Source organism: Castor canadensis, chromosome 6, assembly GCF_047511655.1.
Source record: "Castor canadensis chromosome 6, mCasCan1.hap1v2, whole genome shotgun sequence".
Classification (NCBI taxonomy): Eukaryota; Metazoa; Chordata; class Mammalia; order Rodentia; family Castoridae; genus Castor; species Castor canadensis.
The window spans coordinates 116,428,308-116,445,830 of NC_133391.1; the positions used below are offsets into that span (position 1 = coordinate 116,428,308).

General features: G+C 41.1%; 1 protein-coding gene across 3 annotated transcripts in view; it reads right to left on the minus strand.

Annotated features, from left to right (window-relative positions):
- The window catches only part of Ankdd1b (ankyrin repeat and death domain containing 1B), a 67,965-nt gene extending 50,740 nt beyond the window's left edge, over positions 1–17,225 (minus strand). For all 3 annotated transcript variants that reach the window (XM_074077267.1, XM_074077266.1, XM_074077265.1), the window contains exons 1-3: positions 16,828–17,225; positions 8,891–8,994; positions 5,866–5,964 (exon numbers count right to left, since the gene is read on the minus strand). In XM_074077267.1, the coding sequence (XP_073933368.1) occupies positions 5,866–5,964; positions 8,891–8,994; positions 16,828–17,011 (387 nt within the window). In that variant the 5' untranslated portion in view covers positions 17,012–17,225. The remainder of the gene's footprint in view (positions 1–5,865; positions 5,965–8,890; positions 8,995–16,827) is intronic.
- Between the last annotated feature and the right edge of the window lie 298 nt (positions 17,226–17,523).

The window sequence follows — 17,523 nt, forward strand, 5'->3', positions numbered from 1 at the left end:
ACTCCCAGTTGGCTCACAGACTGTAAAGTATAAAACGCTGGACAGTCACTGATGAGCTGTGCCCAAAATCCGTATGACCCACAGGTGAGGTCAATTATGTCTAGCTCCGAGAGATGTTGTCCTTGTCCTAGCCTTGTCCTCCCAGCCTTTGTTCATACCTAGAGTGAGAGCCTCCCTTTATCCAATCTGCCTCTTCTCAAGACTCAGGGACACCACCGACCTTGAACTCAAGGTCCTCTATGTCCAGCTCATGCATTTGACCCCAAGCATGCAATGTCTTGCATTGTACTCCTCTGTTACAGTCTTTGTCTTTGTTCCCCCGACACTTAGTATACAGCTGAGGCAGTATTTCATACCATTATATCTCTTACTTCACCTGGGGATTGTTTTTGTTGTATATTTTTTTGAGACAGGGTCTCACAAGGTAGTCCAGGCTGGCCTCAAACTCACAATCCTTCTGCCTCTGGCTCCCAAGTGCTGGCATTACAGGTATGTTCTACTCCTGGCAAAAATATTCATATTTATCTTTTTGAGGTGTTGGGGATCGAACTCAGGACCTTGCACATGCAAAGCAAGTGCTCCACCACTGAGCTACACTCCCAGGCTCACTTAGAGGTCTTCTAAAATCCAGATCGTGATTCAGAAGATCTGAGGTGGGACCTGAGAGCCTGCATTCCTAACACCTAATGAGTTCCCAGGTGCTGCCTGTGTTCTGGTCCCAGAATGACACTTGTTTTTTTTTTTTTTCTTTTCTTTTCTTTTCTTTCTTTTTTTTTTTTTTTTTTTTTTTGAGACAGTCTTGCTATGTACCCCAGGCTGGCCTCAAACACACCATTCCTCCTTCCTCAGCCCCCAAATGCAGGGATTACAGGTATGTACCACTACACCTGGATCTCTGGAACCACACTTTGAATAGCAAGGATTTACATCTAGTTGAATTTCCAGTGAATGCATTGAGACTCACAACAGGAATTGAATACACACAGATGTTGAAGAGGTTTAATTGTCAGTTCTTTGCAAATGGGTATTGTGACTTGAAAGACAGATTTGCCAAGTCAAACTAGGGCTCATTACTCATGTGAATCAGCCACCAGATCTGACCAAACATGGCACTGTATGAATTATTTAAAACAGGTAGAGCACCTGCTTAGCAAGCGCTAGTGCCAGCAAAAAAATAAAAAAAAATTATTAGTTACGTACCAAATCCACTGTGAATGATTAAACTTGTAAAAATATTTAACTAAGTGAAACTTCCCCCCTCCCTTCCTTCTTTCCTCCCTTCTTCCCTTCTTCCTCCCATGGTTCTTTCTAAGCCAGGACCTCACTATGTAGCCTAGGCTGCCCTCAATTTCACAATCCTCCTGCCTCAGTCTTCCAAGTGTGGGATCATAGGTGTAAACCAGTGTATCCAGCTAACAGTGAAACTTTTAAGGCTAGGGGGAATTACTCTATTTCTCATCTGATCGCATCTTAGTGTTACAAGGAAACATTGAGAAAAGCCATTGCTAGCCAAGGACACTCTTCAGATGTGGGATAGCACAAGTAGATGTTCAGAAAAGTCTCAAAGAGAACATGTTGGTAACACATCTCTTCATCACTTAAGGAACAATCGATTTATACTCTGACATAAGCCAGGACTGAATTGCATACATTAGAAACATGAAATCCTCAGATATGCCACCCAGAAGAAAAGATCCTATGCAATCTGAGGCATGAATACATAGGCGTTTGTTGTATGATTCTATTTTGATAGTATGTTAAAGATTATGGGTTATGAGTTTTGTTAGATGGACTAAATGCATGCTACCTGTTTCTCATCAAATGCAACTAAAATCTTTGGATAAAATCTGGCTGGCTGAGGACTCAAAAAATAAATGGTAACAGGTAGAAGGAAACCAGAATCCAGTATGAACAATTCTATGATAAGCTTCCTGTTTCTGTTTTTGCCTTCCATGTCTACCAACTTGGACTCAAGGCAGCACCAAGCAGAAAGTGCCAGGAGAAGCCTCTCTTTCTGGTCAAGGGAGCAGAAGGGGGTCCCTAGGACAGAGGTGGTGGGGGAAACCCTCTTCTTCTTTGCTCTTTTCTGGCTCTGCTAGCTCTAGGATCTGGAGGATGAGGGTGAGATACCTTGGAGAGGAGGGAGCCTGGAAAGGCGTTCCATGAAGTTACAGACCTGGGCTCACCCCTGAGCTGCCCAAAGACTGACTCTTAACATGGTGATAAAGGCTTGGAAAACTAAGCTATAGTGTAGAACACTGACCAGGTCTCATATTGGGTCCTAGGATAGGTCTGAATAGCACTGCAAATGTTCTGAAAACTGAAATAACACTGAAAAAATTGGCCATCCAGGAGCTAGAGATCATTATGTGCAGAGAAATAAGCCAGACTCAGACAGACAAATATCGTATATTTTCTCTCATATGCAGAAAGTAGACTGGAAAAACAAAAAATAAGACTGGTTGTTGTGGTACACCCTTATAATCCCAGGCACTTGGAGGCAGAGGTAGGGGTATCATGGTCTGAGGCCAGCAGTGGGCAACAGTGAGACTCTATCTGAAAAAGAACTAGGCACAAAGGGCTGGGGGATACGGCTCGAGAGGTAGAGACATTGCTTAGGAATCAGGAGGCCCGGAGATCAAACGCCAGCACTGACAAAACCAAACAAACTAAACGATGATATGAATGTAAAAGGGAGACTGTTTGGGTAGAGAGACCAACAGAAGGAGGGAGAACAAAAGGAGATGGTGTATGCTCATGCATATAAAGGACAATATATATATCCTTTATATGCTTGCATGAAATAGAATAATGAAACCCATAAAATTGAGAAAAAAGGTGGGAAAGATATGAATGAGTAACAGAGGTGGTGAATTTGACCAAAGCACAACAAAACTCCTTTGTACAACTAACATATGCAAATAAAAAATTTGGCATCCACACACACGCAGGAATCACAATTTCTTTCTGCCCTGAACTAAAATTAACTCAAAATGGATGGAGGTCTTTGTTCTGTGCTGCTGTAACAGGATAGCATAGGCTGGGTAATTTATAATGAACAGAAATTTACTAAAGGTCACCTCTTGAAGGTCCCACTTCTCAACACTTTGCATAGGGGATTAAGTTTCCAACACATGAAACTTGTTGGACACATTTGAACCATAGACTAGATGCAAAACAGAAGACTATAAAAATTCTAGAAGGGGGCTGGGGTGTAGCTCAGGTGGTAGAGAGCCTGCCTCATAAACGCAAAGCCCTGAGTTGAAACCCCATATTGCCAAAAAGAAAGTTTTAAAAGGAAAATATGATAAAATGTTCATGACCTTAAGTTGGGAAAACCATCCTTTCATGTCACACTAAGATCAGGATTCATTATTAAAACACAGGCACATCATGTTTCGTCACAAAAAATATGCCCCACGAAAAACACTGAAAAGACAAATCTGTAGATGTGAGAAAATAACACAAATCACACTCATAACAAATGACTTGTAGCCAAACTACATAGAAAACTCTAAAGCCTCCATAGTAAGAAAACAAGCCCTTTTTTTTAAATGCTCAAAAGATCTGGCTGGGGATGGAGGTCAGTGGTAGAGCACTTGCCTGGCATGTATGAGGCCCTGGGTGTGATCCCCAGCACAGCAGGGGAAAAACATCTCAACAAACTCCGTGGAGAAGATACACAAATTGTGAATAGCACCTGAAAAATGCTTTAGAGAAATGAAAATTAAGCCTGCACTGAGATGACTACATACCTGTCAGAATTACTGAAATTCAGGAGGAAAGGGCAGTCAACACCAAGTGTCAATGATACTGCAGAACACTGGAATTCTCCTCCATTGCTGGTGAGAGGGAAAAGGCACAGCCACCCTAAAATATGCTTGGCAGCTCCTTGTCAAGTTACAAAGACACATGACCCAGTAATCTCATTCTTAAGTACTTAGAGAAATGAAAACTGTATGCTTGCTCAAATACTTATACAAAAGTGTTCACTGCAGCTTTACAGAGAATAGCCAAAAACAAGAAACACCCATAATGTCACCCAAATGACGAATAAATAAACTGTGCTACATCATAAACTGGAATGCTATTTAGCAAGAAAAAGGGAGACATTCTTGATATGTACAACATGGATGAACTTCAGAGGCACTTCGCTGAGTGAAAGAAGCCAGTCTCAAGAAAGCCAGACTGTATAGATCAGAGGTTAGCCTGACTACAGAGAGGCAGCCAGAGTGAAACTTCTGGGTGATCCAACTGTCATGTACTTTTATCTTTACGCTTGGGAGTGAAACCTAGGGCTTCATGCAAACTGAGCATAAGCTCTACTACTGGGTATCCCCAGCCTCTTTGCTCCATGTGTTTGTAGAGGTGGTCATGTGAACCTATACATGCGCTACAGCTCTTGGAACTATTTGCCAAAGAGCAAGTTACTTGTACAGTGTGTTACTTCAAAAATTAAAATAAAATTAAAAGATACTATATTAGATTTTCAATGTCAAAAGAAGAATATACTTGGCTAAGCCGGTCTATCACCAATGCATCTTTATAGGCTAAGATGCAAAAATAATCAAATTACAATTTCCATACTTAAAAGACACGTCTCTTATTGCCATAGCTATTAATACAACTAATAAACAACTAGCTACACTTACAAAATTAGAGTTCCATCATTTTCTTTATTTCTGGTTTCTGTTTTTTGAGACAGGGTCTGACTATGTCGCCCAGGCTGACTTTGAACTCTTGATGCTCCTACCTCAGTTTCACAAGTACTGAAATTATAGACATGAACCACCATGCCCAGCTAAAGAGCTTTCAGAGTTTGTTACATAACTTGCCCACCAATACCAGAGCCAACACTAGAAAAGAAAGTGTCCCACTGGTGACACAAGGAGAAACACCTACCATTACAAGTCTCTACCTTGTCTAGGATTGCTGAGCAAACCAAAAAAATGATTAATTGGTGTAAGATGGCTTCATTTATTTTCCCAACATTTACCTAGCATGTACTAAACCCAGACCCTGTGAGATATGAAGGTAAAGCAATGCTGAGTCTTCCTCTCCAGGAAATTCCAGTCCAGAAAGAAATTACCTCAGCTCTGTGAGAATCTTCCAAAAGTAAAAGTTTTAGAACTACCGTTCATGGAATTGGTTAAGAACCAAGAACTTCAGAGCAAGGCCATGAAGTTCTTCTGTAACTGCAGATGGTAAACATGACATTGGGTCTCACCTTCTGGTTTCCTTGTGTCATGATAAAGGATTAAATGAAGGTGCGAAATTAGGGGAAAAGTCCTCAGGATGGGTTGTGATTTCTCAGCAAATAGTTGAGCTGACTTGTAGCTAACAGCATGGTCTCTGGAATCAGTCAGGTTAGGTTCAAATCCAGCCTCCATCTCTCTTAGATGTAATTTCATTTGTCTGTAAATTGGGTACTATAATAATACTTTTCTCATAAGGTTGGTTGGGTGGGGGCACTCAGGATCAGTTGTAACACTCCTGTCTATTACATAATATTTATTTAATAAATTTTATTTATTATTGGAGTCCAGAGGGCAAAGTCAAGATTTAAAGTCCCAGGGGCCAGTTAGTTCTCATCTTCCATGTACCAGATTATAGCATGGAGAACCATTTTAGTCATACAAATGCATGCTATTGGCCACAAAGTCAAGATGAGAAAATAAGTAAAAGCCCAAATCCTAATATAAGCCACCAAAAATCAAGGTCACATGATATCGATATTCTTTTAAAAGACCTTTCCAAAATAAGCACTGCCAATGAAAACACTGCCTGTGCGTAAGAAGAAAGGGTTTCTGGAGTGACCAGATTCTCCCTGCTCCAACTCACTCTACTCACTGAAGGCGAGCTTACCTTATCAGCAATGTCCACACTGGCCTTGTGACTCAGCAAGAAATCCACCGCAGATAAGTTATTTCTTGCTACTGCAAAATGCAGGGCTGTACGGCTCATCTGAGGAAAACATAATTTGTCTCCTTAGTCATATGATCATCACTGAGCGTTTTTAGGATTCCCATTTCTTGAATAGCCATAATTTCCTATTGCATATTTGTATTTTGATTATTTGGATCCACTTTTTTGCCTTCCCCTTTGATAACTGTGAGAACTACGTCCAGCAGAATCTTGCTTTCATCTGTTATCAGATGACATCAGTGAACTTGGCAACCTAGTGAAGGATCTGCCTCAGACTGAAACCCACTGCATAACCTACCTCATATAACATAATGATTTCATTCAGATAGTAAAAGTTGTATTTTTCCTGGTATGCACTCATAACAATTATCATATTTATTCTACTTAGAGTAAACAGTTCTCCATTGCTGTGACAAAATACTTGAGGTAAACAATTTTTGAAGAGGAAAGTCTTTTTTTCCTCTTTTTTTTTTTTTTTTAGCAGTACTGGGGGTTTGAACTTGGGTCCTCACCTAGGCAGGTGCTCTACCACTTCAGCCATTCTGCCAGCCCAGGAGGAAAAATTCATTTGGGCTCAAGGGTTCAGACATTTCAGTTCATGGTCACTTGGCTCTGTTTTTCTGGGTCTGTGGTGAGGCAGAACATCATTGTGGAGGAAAGCAGCTCATCTCATGACAGCCCAGAAGCAGAGAGACAGGGAGGGGCCAGGGTCCCAATGTCCTCTTCCAGGGCATGTACTCAGTGGCCTACTGTCCTTCCACTAGGCGCTTCCTCTTAAAGGTTTTACCACATCTCAATAGTGCCACAGGATGGTGACCAAGCCATCAACACATGGCCTCTAGGGGACATTTAAGATCCAACCATAAGAGAATATATTGATAATTCATAGCAAATAATTTCCTAGCTGTCCAATCCATTCATTCTCTTTCTTCTGTAATTTTTTTATTATAAATTGCTGAAATAAATTGTTTTGGAAGAAAGGAAGGAGGGATGGAGGGAGGGAGGAAAGAAGCTATGAATATCTTTTGCTTTAAAGAAAAGCCAACTTTTCTTTAAAGATGCTCCTTTGATGTCCAGAGATAGTCTAATGCATTTCAGACAGTGGATATTTTACCTAGAAGTAACACGCTTATCATATTTCCCATATTCTAGGCACTATTTTGGCTTCAAAAAACATTCATGCTTTGGGTATAAATGTACTCTTCTTTGTTTCACATATATAATCACAAAAATGTGAGGACTGTTTAAATTAAATATTTTATTTCTTTGGGAGCTAAACCAAGGATAAAATAACTTTGACAAAACATGAGTCATCTTGACATTGCAGTCTAGAGCTTTGCTCCACCACCTCAGATTTGGGCTTGTTAACTTTATTTGTATATATGATGTAAGCCAAATAACATCAAAGATAATTCAATAATACCATTTACTCTTTTATCTCTAGTAGTCCAGATTTTAAGGAACTCTACAAGTAACCATGTCAACAATTTGCTGTAAACAGTACTAAACAAATGTCATTAGTAAGACTAATATAATCCTTTAGGAGTTTATAATAACTTGCCACACTGACCATAAGTTGAAGTGTCTTAGATGATACTAGTACTTTAAAATAAAAACATAGTTTAAAATGTCAGAATTGCCTTATTTAGAAAAATTTCCACTGGTTATAAATGTATAATTATATTCCTGCTACTTGGAAAATGACCATTGCTTCACTTACTCAAAAGTAATGTTCTGTGGTCATGATGATCTTAAGATAGACAGATACACCTAAATATTTTTGAAAGTACACAAATACCACCTTCAAGGATCCTTGCTTATTTCTTTTCTTTTCCTCCCTCTATCCTCTTTTCTTTCCTTCCTTCTATCCTTTCTCCTTTCCTTCCTTCTCTTCTTGATTCCTTTTTTGTTTCTATAAAATTTTGCTGTTTTTCTACTTTATGAATACTGTACACGCCCTTATCACATCAGACACAGCCACACAAACACATATGTCACATACATAGACATGTAAATCCCCACACACACATACAACTAAGCATCTCTCCACTGCATATGATGCAGCCTTTACCACTTAATTTCCATGATCTTCCTTTTTTTTTTTAATTCATATGTGCATACAATGTTTGGGACATTTCTCCCCCCTTCCCCCCATCCTCTCCGTTACCCCCTCATCCCCTCCATCTCCCCCCGACCCCCTCACTCTCCGGCAGAAACTATTTTGCCCTTATCTCTAATTTTGTTGAAGAGAGAGTATAAGCAATAATAGGAAGGAACAAGGGTTCTGCCTCAGGCAGACACAGGTTTTGTGAGACCTGAGTTTAGATTTTTAGAAGCCAGAGTCTAAAGATAATTCATTGCAGTTAAAATGTTTAGTTTTTCAGATTTTATGGAAATTACACAACCATGAGCCCTCCCAGTGCCTTGGAAGCAGCCTGGACAAATAGGGGCCCAGAAGGTTATATTTCATTTTGAATTCAATCCACTTCAGCTATCCCCACCTTGAACCACTGCACAGTTCATTCTAACCAATCGACACAGCTCCCAACCTGTTCACTTTGATCAACCATGCCTTGAGAGACTGTCAGGAAATCCTCACAAAACCATGCACTAGGGAACCCATATTTCTAGCAATGGACTTGTCCCCCAAAGCCCAGGCACTTGAAGAATGAGTAAGGAAGAGCAAGCTTTTAGAAAAGTTCTCATTGCCTAACATGTGAATGCTCCATACTTCAAAAGCAGTAACATGAAAATCCACACACTCCTTTGGATTTTAAATTTGGAAAAATCCAACCACAAAAGACATCATGGAGAGAAAACAACCCAGATTGTAGGGCAAAAGATGTTCTGCATTTCCAGAATGTGTGAGGCCAAACCGATCCAGAGGCTACTACCTACCACCAAGTCCAGGCTCATAGCCTTATGTAATTCCAAGTCACTTGTCCTATTTGTGACTTCTACTCACATTGTTCACAGCATTTATGTTAACTTTCTTTTCAAACAGCTTGTTCATAAGATCCAAATTATTGCTTTTAGCAGCGTTCTGAAAGCTTCTCTCGTTTGGCAGTACTGAAAGAAAGCAAGCAAGAGTGATTAAGGGAGACCACAAAGAAGGCGCATGTCAGGTGGCAAATCTTGTAGCTCTAAAACCTTGAAACAACAACCTTGAGTCTTTCCCATTCTGCTATTTATGACATGGGAACTTTGCTTCCATTTTTTTAAAATAAAGCTATAGTATCATGATTCCACTTTCTCTTCACATTGCAAGTGTTTTCACACCCTTAAAAATATTCCTGGCCTCAACCAAAACATTATTCAAGGAGGACCACCCTGAAGTTAGCAATGTGGTATCTGGCTTAGGTCAGAGGGTGGCCACAGGCTTCCCAAGGGACATTGTTTGTAAAATGCTAGTACAAGATTAGACAGGGAGGAGTCCAAATGCTCACACAGCTTACAGAGATAAAACTGTTGTTTGCAGAACTCAGTACAAATGCCAGACTTACAGGAGCAAAACTTTAAAATGTAGCCAGCATATAAACCCACACAAAGGCTAAAATTGATGAACATGTTTTATTCTCATTTATATGAAAGGACATAAAAGTAGACTCACACCTACTGTAAATGTGACATATTACACACACATACACATTCAGATGGTAGGCTTTATTAACTGCCTTAAAGAATATGTCAGGATTTATTGAGGTTTTTGTCATGTAGAACTACAGGGATTTCAAGAAACAGTCCCAACTCTGGGTGACAAAACCAGAATAGAGGTTAAGCAGAATCAAAAATAGACCGCCTCCAAAACATGGAAGGATCATAGACAGATTTTACAAATGTGCTATTGAGTAGTTTCCCAAGTTTTTGCCAAAGGCCCTTCAGAATACGTCCACATGCAGTCAAAGATCAAGGAGTATCTTCATGAAAGACATTGTTACGGGCTGAACTGTGACCCTCCAAAATTAATGTGCTGAAATCCTAACCCCTAGAACCTCAGAATGCAACTGTATTTGGAGACAGGATCTTTAAAAAGTTAAAAAGAGTTAATAAATGTAAAATAAGGCCATATAGGTGGGCTATAATCTGATATGACTGTTTCCCTATAAAAAAGAGATTAGGACCCTGGGTTCGATCTCCAGCTCTGAAAGAGAGAGAGAGATTAGGACACAAATATCTGCAGAGGAAGGACCATGGAAAGACAGGGGAAAAAATAAAGGAAGACATCTATAAGTAAAGAACAGAAACCTGAGAAGAAACCAACCCCACTGACCCACTGATCTTTGACTTCTAGTCTCCAGGTCTGTAAGAATATAAATTTCCATTGTTTAAGCCATCCAGACGGTGGTATTTTGCTATGGAAGCCCTGGCAAAATGATACGATTTAGATGTTTATTCTTGTTTTGTTATTTGTTTGGCTGATATTTTTAAGACAAATTCTTGCTTTCGTAGCCAAGGCTGGCTTAGAATTATGCAGCCCCGGCTGGCCTCAAACTTGCCATTCTCCTGCCTTAGCCTCCCCAGTGCTGGTATTACAGGTGCACACCGTAACACCACCATGTCTGGTGTAGATGTTTCTTCTTTCTAGCAGCTTTATAACTCTCTTGCCTACTATTTCTACTCTTGTCACCATTTTAGGTGACTTCATTTAGGTGATTTCAACATTTTCACAGATGATTAATCCAATACCTTACCCTCCCGGTTCCCTGACTCCCTCACTTCTTATAACCTTTCTCCCATCTGATGTCAGCCATGTAATTTCAGGAGCATATTCTTGATTTAATCATTGCTTAAATTACACTATCTATGAAATCTCCACTTCAAGAATCCCATTCTCTGACCACTACCTCTTGTCTATTCAGCTCACCTGCCAAGAATTCTGCAACCTCACCAAGTTCTTCTATTCACTGTCTTAAACATTTTTTCATACATTCATCTCTGTGTTCTTCCTTCCTTATCCTGTTTTGATTCCATGATGTCAGTCTATTTGTGCAGCAACAATAAAATATCTGAGACTGGGTCATTTCTAAAGGATCTAAATTTATTTCTTACAGTTCTGCAGGCTGACAAGGTTTAGCAAGTTTAGTTGTCTGGCTGCTCTCTGCATCCAACATGGTACCTTGTTGGGAATGTTGTCTCGTCACATGGCAGAAGGTGGAAAGGCAGAGCTCCCTCTGTTAAGCCCTTTTATGAGGAAACTTAATCCCATTCAAGAGACTTGAGACCTCATGATTCAGTCACGTTGTAAAGGTCACATCTCTTAATTCTGGTGCTCTTGTTTTTTGTTTTCTTTTTTGGGAGGACTGGGGTTTGAACTCAGGACTTTGCACTTGCAAAGCAGGCACTCTATCACTTGAGCCATACCTCTAGTCCATAAGTATATAATTTAATTGTGAACCATGCCACAACCTATTTTTTTTTTTTGGCAGCACTGAGGTTTGAACTCAGGGTCTCACACTTGCTGGGCAGCCACTCTACCACTTGAGCCACTCCACCAGTCCAGTTTCGTGTTGGTTGTTTTCGTGATAGGGTCTCCTGAACTATTTGCCTGGGCTGGCTTTGAACTGCGATCCTCCTGATCTCTGGCTCCTGAGCAGCTAGTTTTATAGGCATGAGCCACTGGTACCTTCTCCACATCCCTTAATTCTATCACACTGGTCATTACATTTCAACACATGATTTATGGGGACGCATGCAGATCACAGTATATTGTCTATCCATGAAATCACTTTTATGCAAACACACTTACCACCTCACCACCCTTTTCCACCATCAAGCTGAGTGCTAGAATCCTAATTTTTAGATTAAACCAGTGGCTACTTGCTTCCTTTCTATACCTGAATAGCTGAAGGGTACTGAGGTTGACATTGCTAGTGTTCATCAATATCCAGTTCTTCCCTTCCACACGGACGCATGGATGAGTGAACATCTCAACCTGGATGCATTTAGGTGCCGTCTATCCAATGGACTGAAAACAGAAGTGATGCTCTGTCACTTTGGGGCTGAGTCAGAAAAATGCTCTGTGTCATTCTCCAGGTCTCTCCCTGCTTTTTTAACCTTGACACCAAGTATTTAAATGGGCCTCAAGATGGTGGTCCTTCAATTAGCTTGGCTTCAATACACAACTCTTCATAGGTCTCTTATACTTTTGCACATCGTAGAGGCAGAAGCACTGATGGGCCTTATTCTTGATTATCTTTGAAGGATATCCAAGTGTAAGAGACAGCCTTGGAAGATGGAGATGGTGTCTCCCTGTGGAGCTAAGAGTGGGTTTGCTTACAGCCTTGGGAATCATCAACATCTAGGTATGCTTACTGCCCACTGAAAAAGACTGTGTTCAGGTGTCAGTTGGTACTCTTCATGTGTTCTATGTGAACTAGAGCTTAACAAACTGATATGAATAACAATACCATTGATACTGTGACTGCTGTGAGTAATAAAATCCTTGATTTCTGACCCAGAAGTGTATTCTGCTGGCTATTGTTTTTGAGGGGGCGGAGGTTGCACACTTGCTAGCAGGTAGAGTGCTACCATGTGAACAATTCTGCCAGCCCGGTTTTGTGTTGGGTTTTTTTGAGATAGGATCTGGCAAACTATTTGCCCCTGCTGGCTTTGAACAGCAATCCTGCTGATCTCTGTTTCCCAAGTAGCTAGTAGTACAGGATGAGCCTTGGGTACCCAGTTCTGCCAGCATCCTTATCTCCATATGAGCTAACTTGTTAGCTTGCAAATATGGTAAAGGTTTAGCCTCTTTACAGTCCTTGACACCTGAGGTTCTGGGATATTAGTAAGAGCAGATATCCTCACCAACCTGTGCTATATGAGCAAGAAATGGATCTTCCTTACATCCAGTCACCCAGGCTCTTGGATAATTTGTTGCTACAAGAAAAAGCTAATTTGTTCTGACTGATACACATGCTAACTGGCCTCTTAAATTCTTACTCATTCGTACAAGTGGGATCTCAGCACTTCTAGCTATCCCACTACATTTCTCTTGTCTTCCATTTCCCAAATTTTCATGTCATTGTCTTTCTCCTACTTTACTATCCTCACTGTCATCGAATTCTGGCTGAGAACATTGCCTTATATTAAAGATAGAATTAATATAACAAGAATCTCCACATCTTCCCTCTACTAAATCCATGAGCCCATGTATATTGGTAGACATAAACTCTCTACTTTATTGCTATTACTATGGATGAAGTATCCCTATGCCTTTCTATTTATTTATTTATTTTTTTTATTATTCATTTGTGCATACAATGTTTGGGTCATTTCTCCCCCCTGCCCCCACCTCCTCCTTTACCACCCACTCCATCCCCTCTCTCTCCCCCCCACTCCCTCGATACTCGGCAGAAACTATTTTGCCCTTATTTCTAATTTTGTTGTAGAGAGAGTATAAGCAATAATAGGAAGGACCAAGGGTTTTTGCTAGTTGAGATAAGGATAGCTATACAGGAAGTTGACTCACATTAATTTCCTGTGCGTGTGTGTCACCTTCTACGTTAATTCTTCTTGATCTAACCTTTTCTCTAGCTCCTGGTCCCCTTCTCCTATTGGCCTCAGTTGCTTTTAAGGTATCTGCTTTAGTTTCTCTGCGTTAAGGGCAACAAATGCTAGCTAATTTTTTAGGTGTCTTACTTATCCTCACCCCTCCCTTGTGTGCTCTCGATTTTATCATGTGCTCAAAGTCCAATCCCCTTGTTGTGTTTGCCCTTGATCTAATGTCTGCATATGAGGGAGAACATATGATTTTTGGTCTTTTGGGCCAGGCTAACCTCACTCAGAATGATGTTCTCCAATTCCATCCATTTACCAGCGAATGATCACATTTCGTTCTTCTTCATGGCTGCATAATATTCCATTGTGTATAGATACCACATTTTCTTGATCCATTCGTCAGTCGTGGGGCATCTTGGCTGTTTCCATAACTTGGCTATTGTGAATAGTGCCGCAATAAACATGGATGTGCAGGTGCCTCTGGAGTAACAGTCTTTTGGGTATATCCCCAAGAGTGGTATTGCTGGATCAAATGGTAGATCAATGTTTAGCTTTTTAAGTAGCCTCCAAATTTTTTTCCAGAGTGGTTGTACTAGTTTACATTCCCACCAACAGTGTAAGAGGGTTCCTTTTTTCCCCGCATCCTTGCCAACACCTGTTGTTGGTGGTGTTGCTGATGATGGCTATTCTAACAGGGGTGAGGTGGAATCTTAGTGTGGTTTTAATTTGCATTTCCTTTATTCCTATGCCTTTCTATACTTGGGCTCTAGATCCCATTCCTCTTTCTCCTAACTTTTCAATTATTTTACATAACAATTTGCTGGAAATCATCCTTTTAATCCTTTAAATCATTTAATCTTTCTCAGTGAATCATCCCCCTTTATGAATACAGAGATGTCCCAGGTGGTCTGAATCCAAACCCCAAGCTTTCGATCATCCATGTCCAGGGTATGAGCCTGGAGAGAGATTGCTGAAGTAGAGAACCAAATCACCCACTTGGTCCTACAAAAGCTTTCTGCCAGCTAGGCCAGACTCCTCATGGCTCTCTCTCCTGGTTCCTATACAACTCTGGCTCCAGCAGCTTGCCCCTGTGCATTAATCCAATAGGACACAAGTTTTATTTCCAGTCCCTTGTCCCCCTTTGGTTTAACCCAAGGGAAATCAAGACCTGACTGTGTCCTAAAATGACTCATGGATTTTTCTGTCCCTGAAGTTGAATGTTTAACCCTTTTTCTACCACAATCTACAGAAAGTGAATTTTGAGGCTGCTTTCTAAGAGAGTAGGGAAAGCAGCATAAAAGACTTTTTAGCCAGGCATGGTGGGCACATCTGTAATCTCAGCCCTCAGAAAGATGAAGTAGAATGATCACAAGTTCAAGGCTAGCCTGGGCTACATAGTGGTAGAGCTTCTACCTAGCAAGTGTGAGGCTCTGAGTTCAAACCTCAGTACCACACACACAAAAAAAGATGTTCAATGACTTGTCCACAACTTATTAATTGTACAATTTTATAACAGTTCTGAATTTCACTTTTCTAACCCATAAAATGAAGAATATTAAACCTACTGTTATTAGTGTGCAGTAGGTTGTTCCCACAGGCTCATGAGAGTTGTATCTTCCCAAATCTATGTTCATTAGCATAGTAGCTTGAAATCAGTCATGGTAGAAGTACATTACACAAAGGAAACTAGTGATAAAAATCAGGCCTCCCTTCCCCAGCCCAGGAGAGTTTGTAGTTAAACATTTACTAACACACCACTGCCTACCTGAAAGCTAGTAAGTGACGGAGTTGACAAAATGACCCATGCAAAATCATAAACATATCAATTTTCAGCTAAGTTGAATAATTCTATAGTAGTATTTACAATGCTTTTATCAGTTGCAATTTATAATATCAAGGAAGGATTAAATGTTCAGCCAGACACTTAATCCTTTAGGGGTCAAAAACACCAATGCCTTCAAGAGCTGGGCAAGTATGAGGAAAGAGGGTGAGAACAAGTGAGGACCTTGCTGAATTAGAGACACAAGCCCAGGCTCCAGCCCTCATGTCATTCGGGTCCCTACTCAAGAGATACTTCCTGTGAAAGTCCATATGTAATCATGCAATCCCTTTTCTCCTGTCACTCTCTACTTCATTTTTTCTTGATATCACTTGACATTATTTGAGATTATGTATTTGTTTCCTTCACCAGAATAAAATTCTATGAGGAAGCTAAAATAATGCCAGTACCAATAGCTAGTAGACGTTCAATAAATATTTAATGGATGGATGGATGGATGGATGGATGGATGGAACAGTGTATGGGTTGAACAGCCACAACCCAATTTCAGAAGAATATTGCTTAGAGGGAATCCAGGCCCGGTATTAACACATATATATTTTTTAAATTGGACCATAGGTCAAAAAGGAAATATCAAGAAAAATTGGAAAATATTTTGAACTGAAATTTCAAAATGAAACAAAAATTAAAACATGTTAAGATGTATGGGAAGCAACTAAAGCAGGGTTAGAGGGAAATTTACCACATTAAATGGCTATATCGGGAAGAAAAGTTTCATTGCTGTGTTTCAAGGCCTTCACACTTAGAACTTCCCTTAAATTGTCCTACTCATTTATTTCTGTATTTGTTGTTTTATTGTCTATTGATCCTCCACTATAACAGAATGTGAACTCCAACAGAACAGGGGTTGTCTTGTTCTCTACACTCCCACATGAAGAACATGTCTAGCAAATTGTAAGCCTTTGCAAATCTTTCTTGAATGAATGAACTGAGATTACATTAGGGAACTGGTGTACATCTCCCAAGGCTGGTCTTCAGAAACGAGGCCATCTCAGCCAGCCTGTGGTGTGCACCCTTAACAGACTTGAATCAGTTTCAGATTCTGAAGACGCTTCATCAGCGTTGTCTGGTGAGTGCTATACATTTTTCCCAAGGCATAGCTGATCTACTCCATGCTTTGAAAACTTCAGTGCAAGAAGGTTACGTGACTTATTTAAAGTCCCACAATAAATCAGTGCATAAATCAGGATAAGATAACTGCATATGAACTCTTTCCGTATTTGCAAAAGGGCTTAATGGTTTCTTTAAATAGCCTTCTCCTTAAGCTGGGAGTAATACATTCCTTACGTCCACATTATAGGGCTGAGGATGTGAACCTCAACTTGTGTGGGCGACAACGTCAAGGCTGCAAACCGCCCAACCAGGGATAAGTGCTGGAGCATGGATTGAGGGTCCCCAGGGGGAAGCCTGCCCGGCCTACACCCCAGTTTCCTTCCCACAGCGTTGCGAGGCGCTGCTCTGGATGCCCTCTAGTCGCTTGGGCACAGTCCCTCCCACTGCCCATCAGAAGGACGCCAGCCCCCCCCCCCACCCCCGGTTCCCTGAGACCTCATCCCAGGACTCACGGCACTCGAGTCCTGCAGCTGCGTCCTCCTCCTCTCCTGGCCCCTCTTGCTTTGGCGTCCTAGACAGGCCCTTCCAGGGCCCAGAGGCCGCACCCCTCAGGTCTTCCCGAAGCCCCTTGGCCGCCGCGGCCGCCCCGAGCAGCAGCCCCTTGGCCGCAGCCCCGGCACCCCGGGTGCGGTCCATGGCCGCCGCGGACTGCAGAGCCCCCCCGACCTTGACCAGAGCAGGAGTGGACTGGACCAGCAGGTCGGTCCGGCAGCAGCACAGGAGAGTCCGCTCTCTTCGGGACGATCCGCCGGGCAGTGTGCCTTTGTATCTCCAGCCCTGCCCTGGCTTGGGCTGGCCTGGGAGAGTCCACCTTTAGGTGTGGCAGGTGCGGTGCTATGCTTGGTTCTACCTGAAACAAAACATCTTGAGAAATCAACAAGCCTTGGTCAACTCCCAGTTTATACTCTGTCCATTCTCAGTTCAATTTTGAGGAATGCCGAGTTGGATTTATAGCCAACACTCACTTTTATAACTTCAGTATTAAACAATTTCTAAACGGGCATCCAAAATTTTCTTTTGAATAAAATATGGATTTCTTAATTTCTCATTGGATAACCATGCAATTATCATCTCTCTTAACTGCTTTTAAAAATGAAATAATACAGAAGCAAGTCAAACGAATTCAGACCCCAAAATAAATCTCAAAT